This window comes from Catharus ustulatus, chromosome 27, assembly GCF_009819885.2.
Source record: "Catharus ustulatus isolate bCatUst1 chromosome 27, bCatUst1.pri.v2, whole genome shotgun sequence".
NCBI lineage: Eukaryota > Metazoa > Chordata > Aves > Passeriformes > Turdidae > Catharus > Catharus ustulatus.
In genome coordinates this window covers 160,965-177,682 of record NC_046247.1, presented here as the reverse complement: position 1 = coordinate 177,682, position 16,718 = coordinate 160,965, and the positions used below count along the sequence as shown (strand labels likewise).

Sequence of the window (16,718 nt, the reverse complement as noted above, 5' to 3'; positions counted from 1 at the left end):
GCTTCAACCCGCGTTCTGATTGGCCGGAAAGGACGGCTTGTTTCAATCCTCCATTCTGATTGGCCGGAGCAGCGGAGGCCCCGATGCGTTTCCGGACCGGGCGAGCAGCCGCAGCGTGATTCCCCATCCATGTTCCCGGGCTGCTGCGCCTGCGCTGTCGCGCGGGCTGGCCGGGGCGGTTGGCGGGAGCGATGGCGGCCGTGGCCGGTGGCGACTCGGACGGCGACAGCGAGGAGCTGGTGCTCACCCCAGCACAGCTGATCCACAGCCTGGAGCAGGTACCGTGGGCTGGGGCAGCGGGAGTTGCTGGGCGCCTTGGAGCAGGTGTGGAGCGGCGCGGCCGTGGCCGTGTTTTTTCCCTCTCGCTGTTGAGGTTCTGTAGCTGAGGTCTTCCTCGCCTTCACTGACACGTGCCTTCTTTCAGGCCTGGCTGAATGAGAAGTTTGCTCCAGAACTGCTGGAGAGTAAACCCGAAATCATCGAGTGTGTTGTGGAGCAGCTGGACCATATGGTAGGTTCTGGTTCGGGTGGCGGTCCGGGCAGAGCCATGCCCGAGTCTCTCTGAGAGGGGCGGTGTGTCCGCTTCCTTGTCTCAGACAAAGCTTCTCCGAGTTTCTTCTTTCAGCTTGCCTTGGAGACGGGCTGAAATATAAGGAAGCAGTGTGCTTTGGGTAGTCAAAAGCAGCCGTAGTCTGATTTTCTGGGTTCTATATACAAAACGTGTCTTCCTCTCTGTTTCTTGTTTGACATTTCAACCATTTAATTTCTTGTTGCTGTTTCTTGCAGGAAGCAAACCTGAAACGGGCAAAGAGAGGAGACCTGAAGGTCAGTGTTCACCACATGGAGATCGAAAGGATCCGTTTTGTGCTCAGCAGCTACTTGCGGTGTCGGCTGGTGAAGGTAATGCTTGCTGTGCAGCCCAGAGGCTGAAAAAGGATAATTTCAGGAGGCATTTTTACCTACACAGAGCTTCCTGCCTCAGCACAGCATTTAATTCAAGCATGTTCTCTCTCTGTTCTCTGAAATGTAACCCAAATTAATTTCTTGGGCGCACTGTTGTATTGTAATGAAGGAAGGTCACAGCAGAGTTGATCACAACACTGTGAGTGCTGTTTGCTTCATCTGAGCCTGGGGTGGCACGGCTGAGTGCTGTCCCATTCTGCCACAGTCCTGCTGTGTGCATGCATGTTGTGTAGCTTGGTGTTCCTGTGTGATGTCATGTTAGTTCAGGAGCAGGGATTTGGGCAGGCCTGTGACTGCTCCTGCAGTTTATAGGGAATCCACTGGAGAGTGAGGGTTTGAACACTGAACTCCTGGGAAAGAGCTGTATCATTACTTTGGATTGTGTTCCAATGTCAGATAGAGAAGTTTTTTCCCCACATCCTGGAGAAGGAGAAGTCTCGAGCTGAAGGGGAGCCCTCCATTTTATCACCAGAGGAGTTTGCTTTTGCTAAAGAGTGAGTAGCTTATCAATGTATCTTCCTTCCCTTTTATAGATTATGGAAACTTACCTGTCTGTTTTTTGCTGAAGTTCTTGAGACTATGAGCTGATTTGAAGAAACAATCAGTGCCTCTTATCAGGAGGTTTCCTTATGGGCAATAAAGGAACTGAAACAAAATAACTTTGGTGACTTTCAGTCAGTTACCAGGGCAGGCCAAGGGCCTGTCTTTGGCTGTGCCCATGGGATCAGGAGCTGTCACTTACTCTTGCTTTGAGTCAATACTCTCCCTGCAGATTTGTATTTGATTAACCAAAGCAATACTTCAATGGTTGGTTTCAGGTATATGGCAAACACAGAAGCTTATCTGAAAAACGTGGCCCTAAAACACATGCCACCTAACCTGCAGAAAGTGTCTCTCCTAAAGTCAGGTGAGTCCACACAGACTTCAGGGTAATCTGAAAATTGTAGAAGCAGGGGGAAGTGTGGGGAAAGCTCCAGGGAGCCCCAAGTGTAAGGGCTAGTCCTCCACTTGCTGCTCAGTTGAAGCAAAGGTGATACCATGATAGTGTTGTAACATGGTTCCATGCTGCTGCTGGGGGATCATGCTGTCAAGTCCTGTCTCATACTGACATGACACTGAGCACATGCATCTGGTTAGAAGTGTCTGGTGTTCCCTTTGCTGGCAATAAGTTTTCTACCTGTCAGACCCCTTGGTGTTCTGCAGAGGAGCACAGGTGAGGGCTGAGCTTGTGCTCTCAATTTGCTATCTGCAGTTCCAAAGCCCAACCTGGACTCCTTTGTGTTTCTGAGGGTGCTGGAGCGGCAGGAGAACATCCTAGTGGAGCCAGAGACAGATGAGCACAGGTAGGTGGGCGTTTCTGCTTGTGGTACAGGTGCAGGCAGTGCCACTGAGGGCACGGGCTGCAGCTCAAGTCCCGCCTGTCTCTGCAGGGAATATGCCATCAATCTGGAGGAGGGCTCGCAGCACCTGATCCGCTACAGAACCGTGGCCCCTCTGGTGGCTTCAGGAGCCGTGCAGCTCATCTGAGGGGAGAGGTAAGTGTGTGGTGAGAGGAACAGATACTGCACCATCTCCCCTGCCCAACCCACTGCAGTGGGGCTCCAGGAGCTCCCCATGGGGCTGCCTGGGCCAGGTCCCCTCTGGGGCTGGGTCCCCTCCCAGGACCAGGTCCCCACTGACAGGGCAGACAGGGCACAGTGGCACTGGAGGTGAGTACCACAGTGTTGTACTGCAGAGGCTTTCATAAGTCACACAGCTCATCAAGCTCCTGATTGCTTGTGACATGCCCAGCATACAGCCACAGAGTCCTTACTCTGGCACTCGTGGGTGAGGGAGGCTGTGTCACAGGGCAGTGTCTGGAAGGCTTCAGTGTGTAGCTGCTGGGATGCCTTGTTTAGGAGCAGTGGCAGACAGCATCACTAAAATGGACAACAGTGGTGATGGGCTCAGGAGAAAGTAACTTTTGCTGTGTGTCATCTGAATACCTTCCCTGCAGAGGATGAGGGGTTCTGGAGCAGCTTCAGGTTGTATTTGTGAGAGTAGACACTGTCAGACTCCCTTCTGTAGAAACCACTGCTGAGGGAAGTGGGACATGCAGTTCATTTTTGCTGGTCACACAAAGCAAAAGCTCCTCTGGCCTTGTTGCCCCAGGCAGACCTCTTCTATTTGGAGGAGAAGCCAGGGTGTTGTGTGGTACCTCAGCTCAGAACCTGTCCAGTGTGGGGGCAGACAAGGGCTTGTGTTCATCAGAGCAGGGTCTGTGTGAGGGGTGTCCGGGGAGCATCTTCCCCCACAAGGCTGGGGGTGACACAGGGCATCTTGTAGTGTGAGCAGCTTTGCATGTGTGGTTTATAGTCTTCCTAATTAATCCATTTAGGTAAAGAAGATTCTTTCAAGTATAGACATTAGAGGGGGCTGGGTTTAATCCTTAGGAATCAGTAGCGTGTTCCTCTGGACAGCTCCCCAGGAAGGGCTTGTGAGTCGTGCCCTGCCCGTATTTACAGCCAGGCAACTTCACAGAGGTGACTGAAGCTTCCAGACAAAATCCTTGTTAATCTGCTGCTGTGAAAGTGTGCTCCACAGGATCTGTCTGAGGAGTGCGTAGGGGGCACGTCTGCAGGCTTTCTCCTTGGCCTTATTCAGTGTGACTGAATGCTTGTGCAGACAGCTTGTACTTGCCACACAGCTGCACGTCACACAGCTGCAGCAGTGTGAGCGTGAGGGGTATCTGTCCTCTTCTGGTGGCTGAACTTTAACTGACCTGATGGTTTCCAGAGTGCAGCTCGTCTCTGGAGCTTGCAGCTGGCACGTGGCTGTGTCTTCACAGGCGAGGCAGGAGAGTGGAGATGGCAAATAGGCTGAGATCAGTCGGGCTCCAAGTGAGAGTCACTTGTGGCACACCTGAAAATGCTACCTGCCTTTGTGTCTTTTCATGACTAAATACCAGGACATCTGGGGAACTGCTAACACTGCACCCCTGTTCTGTCTGTGCTGGGGGAAGGAGAAGTGTCCATAACCTTACAGAGAAAATGATGGTTTTGGCTTGTACTTTTAGACTGAGCATTGCACCCACCTTAACCTGTGCTGCTGGGAGAGAATGGGTAGAGCAGGAACGGGTTTTCCAGTATCCATGGGTTCTGCTGTTAAACTTGGGGTCACATACATTCCTTGTTCTCCGCTCTCCCCCGGGTGGAAATAGCTTGGGTTTACGTAGTGATTAGCTCTGAACGCACATGAGGTGGAATGTGGAAGAGGTCACCGGGAGGGCACTGATGGTGAAATTTCCCTGCCAAAGCCGGAACTGGTCTCCTGGCTGCCACAGAAGGGGACAAGTGGTTTCATTGCTAGGAAGACTCATGTTTGTGTTGGCTACCCCAGGTCACTGAAGTAGGGGGGGTTTGCACTGTCAGCCCAAGACACTGTGCTGAAAGGATGTTTTTGCATAATGTTTTTGCCAGCTGGGCACTCAGTTCAAGCTCACTTTAGCCATCCTGTGAGAGGTGTCTTGCATTGTGCTGCAGACATTCAGACCTGGTGGTGATGGAGAGCCATACAGAGATATTGATAGGTCAGTCAGCTGTGTCATGAGCTGATGAAAATCTGTGCTGTCAGCAGGAACAATCAGGGCTGCTTAACATAAATGGCTAGACAGCTCTGGGGAGATTAGCAAGGAGTACAAAGCAGGGGTGATCTGATTTAGGTGACAGTCTTTACTGTCAAGGAGTCACATGTGAGCTGAACAGTGAGGGTGATTTTGAATATGGATGTCAGGGACACCACAGTGTCTCTTGCGTGCTTGGGTGTGAGTGAATTTTCTTCTCAGCACACACATCTAGGGTAAGAAGCTTCTGAGTTGATAGAGGATGAGCCGAGGGTCTGGGCTTTTCTCTGCTTAGACACCCTGAGAATAGCTGTCTTTGGAGCAGCATCTGGAAAGGCGTGCATAAAAGCAGTTCAAACCTCCCCCATTAAAGACTAGATCGGAGGAACGTGCTCCTTTTTCTCCCAGAGCTATCTCCCGGTGCTGATAGCTGCACAGACACTGGTCCTCCAAAAGCACTCATGTTTTTCTGGCACCGGCACCAGTTTGTGTGCCGTTAGCCCAGCCTGGCGCGGTGGAACGCCGCGCTGTGCCCTGGCCCGAGCCGGGCCGGTACCGGCGCTCCCCGGGGGGCGGGGCCGGCCCCCATTGGCCGCCGGGAGCGCGGCGCCGGCGCTGATTGGCTGGCGCGGGGTGTCCCGGCCGCGGGCGCTCCCACGGCCCCATTGAGCGGAGGCGCCGCGGCGGGAGCGGAGCGGAGCGCGATGAGCTGCGGCGAGTGAGCGGGGCTGGGGCGGGGGCGGGGGGGCGCTGGGGACCATGGCGGGGGCCGCGCCGCCTGACCCCCTCTTCGCCTCTAGGCTTTTCCAGGTGTGCAGCGGGCGGGCTGTCGCCCCCCCAGCCATGCCCGTGGACCTGGCCGTGCGGCTCTGCCTGAGCCACTCGCCCCCCATCCGCAAGCTGCTGAACTCCTACGAGGAGCTGCGGGGCAGCCGAGGCCGCAAACCCCTCCGATCCTGTCTCAACCAGAAGCTGAGCGCAGAACCTGAGCCAGAGCGGCGAGACAGTACCAAGAGCTGCAAGGGCCAGAAGAAGAAGCGGGTCGTTTTTGCTGATATGAAGGGGCTCTCACTGACAGCTGTCCGCTTCTTCTCAAAGATTGAGGAGGACCTCTGTGATTTGCAGCATGCCCTGTCAGACCTTGCTTGTTTCCGACCGAGGCTGCGGGACTTACGCCCAGAAGTGTGCAGGTATGTGCTGGACTTCCCACAGCCGTCTGCAAACTACACGGCTTTCCGCAACAGCCTGCTCAGCAACTTTGTCTGCCTGGAGAGCTGTTTGATCCAGGACCGTGTTCTGTCAGGGACAGTGAAGGTTAGGAACATCGAGTACGAGAAGAAAGTGATGGTCCGCATCACCTTTGATGGCTGGAAGAGCTTCCGGGACATCTCTTGCCAGTACATGCACAGCACGTACGGCTCAGCCGACACAGACATCTTCTCTTTTGAGCTTACCCTGCCCAAGCCATCCATTTTCCATAGGGGCATAGAGTTCTGCGTCTCCTTCCAGTGTGGACAAAAGATCCACTGGGACAACAACCATGGCAAGAACTACAAGATCTGCCATGTGGGCATGATCCGTCCTGCCTCTCATGCTGTGAAGAGTGCCAGCAGGGCCTGGGAGCATCTTGGCACCTCTGGGGCTGCTGCTCTAGTTCTTTCTCACCTGCAGAGCTGGCGGCAGTCAGAGACCCAAGCTCCTTATTGGTAGGAAGGCAGTGCGGGGAGAGATGTAGATGCCCTCCCTGTCCCAACTGGTACAAAGGAGGGGTCAGCTGCAGAAGATTCTGCTCACGGGTTTGTTAGCTCCTTCATGGTCTGCTGCTCTATGAGCAACTGCCAGTCTCTGCAGAAGCTTTTTCACTTCTTGCTGCTGCTACAGAGGCTGGAAGCTGCTGCTTGAAGTAACTCCTGCGTGTAGGTTCTCAGGGCAACAGGAGAGTAGGGGAGTGACACGGGAAGGGCTGTGGGCTGGGACCCGCGGCCGTGTCCGAGCCGCCTCGGGGGCCGACGCTGCCCAAGTGCCTTGTGTGGAGGGAGCCGCTGCGGAGGGGCGCGATCCTGGCGCTGCCGGGCCTCCCGATGCAGGCGCTCTCCAAACCGCTGTGCCGAGGAGGGCTCACCGCGGGGTTCCTGGGCGGGGAGCGGCGGGGTGCCTCCGCTCGTTGGTGCTGTAACGGGGAGTTAATAAAGTGACGGCGCTTCGCGACTCCTGCCTCCTCGTCCGCCTGCCGGGGTGGGGCGGGCCGGGGCCCTCAGCCGCCGGCGCGGGAACTCGCGGTCGCGCAGGCGCCCCCTAGCAGGGGCGGGGGGCGGAGCGGGGCGGCGCTGCGGGCGCGGTCCCGCGGACGGCGCGCTGACGTCACGCGCGCGGTGCGGGGGCGCGCACGGCACGTGGCGGGGCGGAGCGGGGCCCGGTGGCGGCGGCGGCGGCGGCAGGTGAGTGACCGCCGGTGAGTGACCGCCGGTGAGTGACCGCCCGGAGCGGCCTCCGCAACCCCTCCCGCCCAGCACGGGCCCGGCACGGCCGGTTCCGCGCGGCGCGCGGCCAGGCCGGGGCTCCCGGCCAGGGCCCGGCCCGCCCGCGCGCCGTTATCCCCGGGACCGCGGCCTCCCTCGCGTTGCGGCCGCGCCGCAGTGCCCCCGGGCCGGCCCCGCGCGCCCCTCCCAGCGCACGCTGAGGACGGAGGGCGTCGGGAGGGCCGGGCCCCGGGGAGCAGAGCTGAGATCGACCCTCGCCGCCGCCCCCGGTGTCGCTGCAGCCCCCCCGGCTCCGGGCGGGCCGTGCCCGCTCTGCTGTCCGGGCGGACGGTGGCGGATCGCTGCGGCCCCGGAACGGCGGCGCGGGCTGCGGTGTCCGTGCCTGCCGGGCCCGCCCGCCCGTGCCCCAGCCCCGGGGCGGTGCCGGGCCCGCCGGGAGCCCTCGGGCAGCGCTGCAGCACACGTGGGCTCTGCCGTGGCGGGTGACACGGGGCAGCGCAGTCACAGCTGAGCTCCTCACGGCCGCGGCTGCCGTCCCAGGGGGCCGGTCTGACCAGTTTCACGGCACGAGTCCTGGTTCCGATGGGTGACAGCTGTGGCATAATGGGCAGCTGCACGTGCGGCTGACGAGCTGCCTCTCCCAGTGGTCTGTGTGTATATGCCTTTGAAGCACTAACGCTGTCCTTAACATTACTGGTGCAGCAGTGTTTAACCAGCAGCTGGAACATAGTGTACAGGGATACAAGACAACCTGCGTGCTTCTCGGGTACCTGTTAAATCCCATACTCGGGTTGAGACTCCGTAGCCTGGTGAAGGTGGTGTCCGGAGGGGAGTCTCCCCTGAGCAGAGTCATTTTTTGTCACGAGCCACCGTTGGCCCTGTGGGTGTGTGACCTTTGACTGATGCCCCAGCCAGTTCCTCTTTGACTAATCATGAGCAGTAATTCTTCCCTTAGGCTAACTTCCTGTCCTGAGCTGTTTGTAAATCTGCCCTTTGTCACTGGGGATGAGATGTACAGGAGCAGAGGAAGTGATGCCTACCCAGGAATCTGGGTACCTGGCTTCCTCTGTTCTCTGGGATGCCCCTGAAATGAGAGACATGATCAGGTCTTTGCTATGAAGGAGGGGTTTTCTGTCACTCCTTTCCTGTACTTGAGACCGGATTGCTGCATCCTGTGCCGTAGGTGCGGTTCTGGATGAGTCTGCTCAATCTGAGGTGTGCATGGTATGAAAATACAGGATGAATGGCACCAGGAGGTGATTCCCAGGTCTGTGACAGTGACAGGCAGTAGCTAGAGTATCAGTCTCAGCCTTGCTGTCTCGGGAGCTGCTCTGAATGGTTGTGACCTCAGCCCAAGTACTGCCTTCCAGGTTTTGGAGCCCACTGTCCCTGGCCTCCTGCCGCGCTCTCTGCATTGACATCTCTCCGATCTCCTGACTTCAGTTGCTCTCCTCCAGTGCTGCTGGTGGCATGTGGGTGCCACATCTGCCAAGAAGCCAACTCGCTGTTTGAAAGCTTTCCAGGAGCACAAGCCTCGTTCGTGTCTGTAATGACCCTTCAGCGTGAGTGGATGCCAGGGGCCTCCAGAATTAAACTTGTTCCAGGCGTCATGCAAGGACCCGCGTTGGTGCGCATGTCCTCGTGGAGAGAACAATAATAGCTCCACGTACGGTAGGCTCCTGCGAGTGCCAACTCCCTCGATCTCCTCCAATGCAGGCTCAGGGATGGACTCCACCTTGTCCCTCTGAAGAGACTCTGCATGCTCTCAGCAGCCAGAAGGGGATTCTGCTGCCAGCTTCTCCACAAGCTGCCTCGCAGCAGGACTTGCTCAGTGGCAGCCTGGGAGGGGATCCATTCCTGCAGTCGTATCGCTGCCGTGCCCACCACCTGCCCATGGACAAACCAGTGCGTGTGCACCATCTGCTCTGAGCTCTTTGGCCTGCACCATCTGAACTCACCTGAGCTCCTGGCAGACTCTGGGCTTGTTTTCCCAAGTGCTCTCTGTGATCCTGTTGCATTCCCTCTCTCAGAGCCCCGAAAGGATGTGAACTTTGGAATGGAGTCTCTGAGCACGCTGCAGACTCAGTGCATGTGTGAGACTGTTGCTGAGTAACAGGAGGACTGGTTCATTGCTGAGAGCAGCCCTTCTGTTTGGCTGCAGGGCACCAGCCTTGCCTGGGCCCTTCACCATGTTCCTCCTGCTCCCCTTTGACAGCTTAGTGGTTAATCTCTTGGGGATTTCCATAACTGTCCTCTTCACTCTGCTTCTGGTTTTCATCATTGTGCCAGCAATTTTTGGAGTCTCCTTTGGCATCCGCAAGGTTTACATGAAAACTTTATTAAAGATTTTTCAGGTAAGTAATATTTTCAGAATGTTCTGTGTGTTCGCAGAGGTTTGTCCAAGCGTGGTCATGATAGGAGGAGAGGCTTTCACCTCAGAAGAGCATTGTGGGGGACTCGTGTGGAAGGCTGGGCTGTGGATGTCGTGCTGCTGCCAGTTGACCTCTTTGGCTCATCTCAGCCAAGTGCAGTTTACAAGACCTTTGTTTGTGGGCTGTTTTTTCCCTGTAATTAATCTAGTAAGTCTTCAAGTAAAGCAGTAGTCTAGCAGGGCTCGGCAGGAGTGCAGCAGGATGTGAGGGGTGGCTTGGAGGGGTTCCTGTGCTGCTGCTGCTTGGTGTCAGGTGTGATGGGGAGGGAGCAGGCTGCAGCCAGCAGGTTGCTGCTCTCCAGGACACATTTGGGCCAAGCAGGAGCAGAGGATGTAAGGCAGAACTTTTGTGCTGCCAGCCCTGAGTGGTCTGTGGCCAGACCCCAGAGCTCTCAACGTGCTCCTGTCCTGGAGTGTCACCTACTGAGCCGTGTCTGGACCTGCTGCCTTGGAGGGCAACCAGCAGCCCTTGCCCTTGCCGACCCTCTTGGCACAGAGAGGCCAAGTGGAATTTTCCATCTTGTTGTCATGCTGTTCCCTTGCCTGCCTTTGGTGGACTAATTTTATGGGCTGTGTGTGAGCCAGCACCTCTTGAAGCAAGTTCCTGACCAGGCCAGAATTTTATATCTATTACGAGTAGTAGGTAAAGCCTATATCACCCTACCCTGGCATCCTGGGTGAAAGGCAAAGTATTTGCTAGGGAGGTTTTAGGTTCTTAAATATAGAGTTCATGCTGCTAAAGGATGTATGGTATAGCTACTGCTGTTGGAAGTGGGCTGATGGTACCCAGAGTATCCCTTGGAAAGACAGCCCTGTAGCTCAGAGTGTTCAGCTCTTTAAACTCTTGAGTCCTCCCAAAATCCTGAGGAAACAATGGGAAGACCGTGGGCTTTGTGAGGGGCTTCATTAACACAGACATCCAAAGACCTGGTTACAAATTTACTGGCTGAAGTGGGCAAAAGAAATGTTTTAAATTGAACTTTTCACAGTGTGTTCTTTTTCATTCCTTCAATTCAGGAACATTTACTATCAACACTTATATTGGCGTTTGAAACTATTTTTTCTGAGAAGACTAGGAAATATATTTATTAAAGAATCTTAGTGATGGGATAGAGGAGCACTCATGCACAATTAGTCACTGATTTGGTGGAAAATTCACTCATTAAGTTTGACGATTCAGAATTGTGTTTTGGAGGGCAGTTATTTACTCAAAATATTTTCCCAGCGCTGGAGGCCAGTGTTGGGAACCAGAGGGGCAGCGAGTGGGAGCGTGGCAGAGTCTGGAAGCTTGTGGGACACAGCCTGAGCTGCCAGACCTGGCTGGCAGCAGCACACCTGTGCTGGTGAGGAGGGAGGGCACCTGCCTGGTGACTCAGGTGGGAGGCTGGGTTTGCTGCTGCCACAGTCAGGATGGAGATATGCTGGGCTTGCAAGCACTGCCTTGTCCACAGGCTGCTTATCTCCTGCAAGATCAGAGCTCCTCTCCTGACCTCAGGGATGGCAGTATATAGGCAATCTTCTGCAATCCTGGAATTCTAGCTGCTGGCAGTGGCAGCTGCAAGGTGAGCGGGACACTCCAGATGCAATTAGCATTCCCTCATTGCTGCCTCCTGATCTGCTGCTGCTATGGGCTGAGATCAGGATGCCAGAGTTCCCAGCAAGTTCCCCTCTTCACAGATCAGCATGTTGTACACAAGTTCTCCTCCTTCAGAAGCTTGTCCTTCCAGATCTATATGAATTGCAGGCTGTGAAGGTTGTTTGGAGGACAGGCAGGGAAACTGCACAGAAATACAGCCTGCAGTTTGTGCTGGTGCCCTTGACAATTACCTGAGAGAACAAGTAGTCCTGGCACAGGATTTGGCAACCAGCTGTCTGAGGGTGCTTGCTGCTGCTGTTTTGGGCAGATTGCTGAGCTGAGAAGCAGCAGCAGCCATTAGCTGAATCAGGGGAAAGAATCCCATCCCATCATCAGCCTGATGTTTTCAGCAGCAACCTGAAAACAAAGACTGCTTTGAATTTGGAAGAAACAAGGGTTGAAAAGTAGCACTGGTCCCCTGACCAGCTTCCCACACTGTGGTGCAGACACCCCAGCAGGATGCACAGCTCAGCCAGAAGCTGTGCAGTGGCAACCATGTGCAAGGTGCAGCAGAGCTGAGAGGTCATGGAAACTGCAGAAAATCTTGCTGTGCTGTCTCACCACTAAGCACTCTTCTACCCTCTGGCACTCTCTGTTTCCAGGCCAGTCTCTGTTTCCACCTCAGTTCAGTTGGGTTCATCACTCACTCTTTCAGTTCTGTATGAAAACCTCCTGCTTTAACCCCATCTTCTCCCCTGAACTGTGGTCCTTCCCCAAAGTCAGCTTTAAAATGGGCAGTAGTGTGGAGCTATAGACCTTGCAAATCTTGATTGTCCTGTCTGTCTTGCAGTGGGCAACACTAAGAATAGAGCGTGGTGCCAAGGAGAAGAACCATCCGTTGTACAAGCCCTATGTCAATGGTGAGATCCTGCCCTGCACGGGTGCATGGAGTTCAAAATCCTTTTGGGGAGGTGAGGTACATGTGATGTCTCCAAGCAGCTGAGGTCTCTTGGGAAGTCTTTTCCATGTTGGAGAGAGTTCTAGAGAGCTCTGCTTCACAGGAAGGGCAGGGAAGCACCCCAGGAGTGCTTCATTTCTAGATAGTGGGGAGGGCTGGTTTCCACCTGTCTGGACTAGAGAAAGGAAGGGGACCCTGAGGAGGGTGGTGAGGAAGGGCCTTGGCTTTGGTCTCTCTTTGAGTGGGTAAGTCACACTTGGCTCAGGGCTGCCTACGGTGTGTTGCAGGTATCATTGCAAAGGAGCCAACGTCACTGGAGGAGGAGATCAAGGAGATCCGCCGGAGTGGCAGTGGCAAGGCGCTGGACACCCCTGAGTTTGAGCTCTCAGACATCTTCTATTTCTGCCGCAAAGGCATTGAGACCATCATGGATGATGAAGTGACCAAGAGGTTCTCAGCTGAAGAGCTGGAGTCTTGGAACCTGCTCAGCAGGACCAACTACAACTTCCAGTACATCAGCCTGCGCCTCACTGTGCTCTGGGGACTCGGTGTGCTCATCCGCTACTGCTTCCTTCTGCCCCTCAGGTGGGTGCTGGTGCAGGGCCCTGCCTGCCAGGAACGTGCTGGTGGCCTGGTTTTGCTAGCATGTGGTTTCTCTCTTTCTACAGGATAGCCCTGGCATTTACTGGCATCAGCTTGTTGGTGACTGGTACCACAGTGGTGGGATATTTGCCAAATGGAAGGTGAGTTCATCTTCGAGGGAAGAGCAGATGGGCAGCACTCCATTCAGTTTGATACCTGATAATCCTGAAATTTCCCTACTCTGTTCTACCACCTGCAGACTCAGCAGGTAGCCCTGGCAGCTGTGATCTCTCAGGAATGGTCACCCTGTCATTTTAAACAAAGGGCCTAGATGTGAGCACTAAGTTGGTGGCAGAGCACTCGGCCCTATCCTCTGAAAGGAGTCCAGAAAAGAGCAAAGGCCAAAGTTTTATTCTCATGAGCTAGGAATCAGTGATCATAAGCTGATGGCAAATCTCAGGTCAGCCTGTGTTTCTGTAGCAGAGGTGTGAAGGCTTGGCTGCATTCCACAGCCTGGAGCTGGGCTGAGTGGCACTGTTACAGGGGATATTGTAGGTCTGGGCAGTGATGGTCTCTGTCCTGGGCTGCAGGTGTAAGGACTTCCTGAGCAAACACGTGCACCTGATGTGTTACCGGATCTGCGTGCGTGCCCTCACAGCCATCATCACCTACCACGACAGGTAAGGCCTGTCTGCTCCAGGCTGTCCCTGCCCAGGAGGTGCTCCACACTGGGCATTATGCAGGTCTCATGCTTCCTTCCTCTTTCATCACCTCTACCTTTGTTTTGCCTCCAGAGAAAACAGACCCCGAAATGGAGGCATCTGTGTGGCCAATCACACCTCCCCCATTGATGTGATCATCCTGGCCAGTGATGGCTACTATGCAATGGTAAGGGACCAGCCCTGCCTGCCTGGGCCTGGCCGCCTGCATGGAGGGAGCAGTAAGCTTGTTATGGGGCAGGAAGTAGACAGCAGGAGTCCTTTGAGCATGTAGAACTACTTTTCCCTGCATGACATGGCAGGGCACTGCCAGGCTCTGGTGTGCATGGTGTTTGTGCAAGCTCAGCCTGGAACTCAAAGCAGCAGGGGTCTGTGGGCACAGCTTGGCAAGGAGAGCTCTAGACTTTGCTGTTGCTGGAAGGGCAGAGCGCTTTCCCAGCTGGACCTCCTGCCCCAGGGAAAGCACTTGGGGTTTGCTGTATCTGCCTGTCAAGTTAGCACCTGGGACTTTAGCTCTTAGCCTTTCCAGGGTAGGGATAGGAAGATGAATCTCAGTTTAGCTGTGAAACTGGGTGCTGCCTTGACTTCCATGTGTGCCCTGGTCTTGTAACTTGTGTGTTCTTGCCCTGTTCAGGTGGGTCAGATCCATGGAGGGCTCATGGGTGTGATACAGAGAGCCATGGTGAAGGCTTGTCCCCACGTCTGGTTCGAACGTTCTGAGGTCAAAGATCGTCACCTTGTCGCCAGAAGGTGTGACACTTGCTGGATGCAGGGGTGGGTCTGAAGGCTGGGGGAGGTAGAGGGCTGCTCACCTCCCTTGGATGAGGACACTGCATGGCATAGGTGCTGGGAGATTGTGCCCCTGTTGTTGGCACCCTGGTAGTTCCTGGTGACTGCAGGTTAGGGACTGTGTGCTGTGTGGATTGCTACTGGGAGCGTCTGTCCCTTCTGCTAATTTTTGACACTCTTCTGTTTAGGCTCACAGAACATGTCCAGGACAAAAGCAAACTGCCCATTCTTATTTTTCCAGAAGGTGAGTGCAACAAAGAGAGAAGCACCAGATGGAGAAGGCACCTTGAAATAGCACCACACTTCTGTTTCCTTCTTACACTGGCAAGGGTTTGAGACCCTCCACTGAGACAAAAGGGACATTGTGTCTTTAGAGCTGAGTGAGCCCAGGATGCAGGAGTCGCACATGATGTGCACACAGAGAACAGGGCTTAGACTGAGAGTTAGGGGAGGGTTGCTAGGTTCCTGTGGCCCTGCCCTTAAGCCTGTAGCTTAGACTTCTGAACTGACTTGCAGAGGAAAGTTAAGACTGTGCTTGCCTCTTACAGGAACATGCATCAACAACACATCTGTGATGATGTTCAAAAAGGGGAGCTTTGAAATTGGAGCCACAGTTTACCCTGTAGCCATCAAGGTATGACAAGGCAATGTTCTTAGGGCACAAGTCTGTCTGTCCTTCTGTATCTCTGTCTTGGCAGCTCAGTCCAGCCTGGTCTGAGGGCACAGGAAAGCTGAGGTCACTCCATGTTGTGCTCTGGGAGAGCTGACCTGTAGCTCAGTTTGGGGTGGAAGTTGGAGCCTCAGAGAGGGTACAGCCACTGCCTGACTTCCATGAACTCTTGTGCCTTTGTAGTATGACCCACAGTTTGGAGATGCCTTTTGGAACAGCAGCAAATACGGCATGGTGACCTACCTCCTCAGGATGATGACCAGCTGGGCCATCGTATGCAGCGTCTGGTACTTGCCCCCAATGACTAGGCAGGTAAGGTGAAGCCAGCCTGTCTGATTGCTTTCCTATTTGGCCCTTTGCTCCTGCTGAACAGTCTTATTTTACCACAGCCTGAAGAGGACGCAGTGCAGTTTGCCAATCGAGTGAAGTCAGCCATTGCCAGGCAGGGGGGCCTTGTTGATCTGCTCTGGTGAGTCCAAGCAGGCTTTTCTCTCCCTGGTGCCACAATTTCTTGTGTGCTGGCATGTGCTCATGGGCTGTAGAGCTCCATTTGTTTCTTGCATAGGGTAGAGCAAGCCTCTGGAGGAATGTTCTTCTGTAGAAGGGACCAAAGTCTTTGCTACTTCTGTATGCTGGGCATCAGGTCTTCATTCTGTGATTTTAGCTTACACTGGGATGCCCTGTGTTTGTCTTGTTTCTACTCAGCAAGGTGTGTTCAGCTTGGGAACTTGCTTTTCCAGGCACTGAGGTCTCAGAGCCCGGGAGGCAGGCAGGCAGTCTCCTCTAGTGGTGCTAGAGTAGCTCATGTTTCTGGCACAGGTGGTATTTAGAGCACCATGCAGGGCCATGGGGGCAGCTCCAGGTAGAACCAGGTAAGAAAGGGATGCCCTTTGGGGACAGGTGGTCTGCAGTGTGCCCTGGCAGTGTGTGGTACAGGGACAACACTCACTGGAATTCTGACTTGCCCTGAACAGTCCCAGTCGAGGATGGTGCCTGCCTGCAGCCTCTCTGACATGACTTTCTCCCCAGGGATGGAGGACTGAAAAGGGAGAAGGTGAAAGACGCGTTCAAGGAGGAGCAACAGAAACTCTACAGCAAAATGATTGTAGGCAGCCATGAAGACCGGAGCCGCTCCTGAGCCTGCTGCCTCCAGCACCAACCAGGGCTTGTCTGGAGCAACTCTGAATCTTTGGACTTGGGCTACTCCAGAGCTGCTTGGACTCACTCTTTCATCCTCTGGCTGTTGTTTCCCGGAGGTACTATTGCTGCCTGGAGTCTTTAGGCCTTTGGCAGCTCGTGGCAAAGATGCCTTCTTGTTACTGTTACAGTGAAGCCCCTTGCAGGGGCAGTATTAAATGAAACTCTTACGGTGTCCTGTGCTTCCGTCTGGTGTGTCTAGCCCCAGGGAAGGACCGGTGTGATGTCCATGTGTGTCAGTCACAAGTCTCCCATAGCACAAAAACTGGTGAGCTGTGCTGAAATTGGCTGCCTTGACAAGCAAGGGAATCATCATAAGCCTGTGCCCCTTGTGTGTGAGGCATAACCCCTTAAGAGCAGAAGGTGGTTTCTCAGGCCACTTTCAGATCCATTTCCAGGAGAAATCTTTTTATTTTGCCACCTTCCTGTCAGCTTCACCCAGACTGTTGCTTCTACAGTACCAGCCTCTTCACTGCTCCTGCTGCATAAGGATCATACTCCTTTGGAAACCTCCTCTGTCCCCTGGGGCTGCAGGGTGCCAGGTGTCACTGCAGTGGCAGGTGGGGCTTCTGAGCAATCTGTACATGCTATAGTGGCAGCCTAGGGTGTGTAGGAGAGCCCAAGACTTCATGGCTAGTGCAGCAAATCCCTTTTCAAATGTCTCCTGAGGGAAACCGTGGTATCTGACCTTGTCATGCACACACATGCATAGTATCAACTTGTTGTAAGAAAACTGAAATCTTGTGCTGGAG

General features: G+C 54.6%; 3 protein-coding genes across 3 annotated transcripts; all 3 read left to right on the top strand.

The window, feature by feature from the left end:
* The first annotated feature begins 140 nt into the window (after positions 1-140).
* On the top strand, positions 141-2,490 carry GINS4 (GINS complex subunit 4). The gene is made up of 7 exons (XM_033081439.2): positions 141-278; positions 425-511; positions 787-900; positions 1,360-1,457; positions 1,782-1,870; positions 2,216-2,306; positions 2,394-2,490. The coding sequence occupies exons 1-7, from the start codon at positions 192-194 to the stop codon at positions 2,488-2,490; spliced, it is 663 nt and encodes a 220-aa protein (XP_032937330.1). The 5' UTR covers positions 141-191.
* A 2,917-nt stretch (positions 2,491-5,407) lies between these two features.
* LOC117007961 (protein phosphatase 1 regulatory subunit 3C-B-like) lies at positions 5,408-6,772 on the top strand. Its single transcript, XM_033081438.2, has one exon. The coding sequence runs from the start codon at positions 5,408-5,410 to the stop codon at positions 6,272-6,274; it is 867 nt and encodes a 288-aa protein (XP_032937329.1). The 3' UTR covers positions 6,275-6,772.
* Positions 6,773-6,960: 188 nt separating this feature from the next.
* On the top strand, positions 6,961-16,141 carry GPAT4 (glycerol-3-phosphate acyltransferase 4). The gene is made up of 13 exons (XM_033081328.2): positions 6,961-7,002; positions 8,415-9,398; positions 11,902-11,971; positions 12,297-12,594; positions 12,678-12,752; positions 13,182-13,271; positions 13,386-13,479; positions 13,945-14,060; positions 14,288-14,343; positions 14,648-14,733; positions 14,953-15,081; positions 15,159-15,238; positions 15,799-16,141. Exons 2-13 carry the CDS (start codon positions 9,234-9,236, stop codon positions 15,905-15,907), a joined length of 1,368 nt encoding a protein of 455 aa, XP_032937219.1. The 5' UTR covers positions 6,961-7,002; positions 8,415-9,233; the 3' UTR covers positions 15,908-16,141.
* Positions 16,142-16,718: the final 577 nt, after the last annotated feature.

What these genes read in the sequence shown, in the direction of transcription:
- GINS4 (XM_033081439.2), top strand. Translation starts at nt 192, where the DNA reads ATGGCGGCCGTGGCCGGTGGCGACTCGGACGGCGACAGCGAGGAGCTG. An exon ending in TGATCCACAGCCTGGAGCAG is followed by an intron (nt 279 to 424) that starts GTACCGTGGGCT and finishes GCCTTCTTTCAG; the next exon opens with GCCTGGCTGAATGAGAAGTT. An exon ending in CCAGAGACAGATGAGCACAG is followed by an intron (nt 2,307 to 2,393) that starts GTAGGTGGGCGT and finishes CTGTCTCTGCAG; the next exon opens with GGAATATGCCATCAATCTGG.
- LOC117007961 (XM_033081438.2), top strand. Translation starts at nt 5,408, where the DNA reads ATGCCCGTGGACCTGGCCGTGCGGCTCTGCCTGAGCCACTCGCCCCCC.
- GPAT4 (XM_033081328.2), top strand. Translation starts at nt 9,234, where the DNA reads ATGTTCCTCCTGCTCCCCTTTGACAGCTTAGTGGTTAATCTCTTGGGG. An exon ending in CTTTATTAAAGATTTTTCAG is followed by an intron (nt 9,399 to 11,901) that starts GTAAGTAATATT and finishes TCTGTCTTGCAG; the next exon opens with TGGGCAACACTAAGAATAGA. An exon ending in GGCCTTGTTGATCTGCTCTG is followed by an intron (nt 15,239 to 15,798) that starts GTGAGTCCAAGC and finishes CTTTCTCCCCAG; the next exon opens with GGATGGAGGACTGAAAAGGG.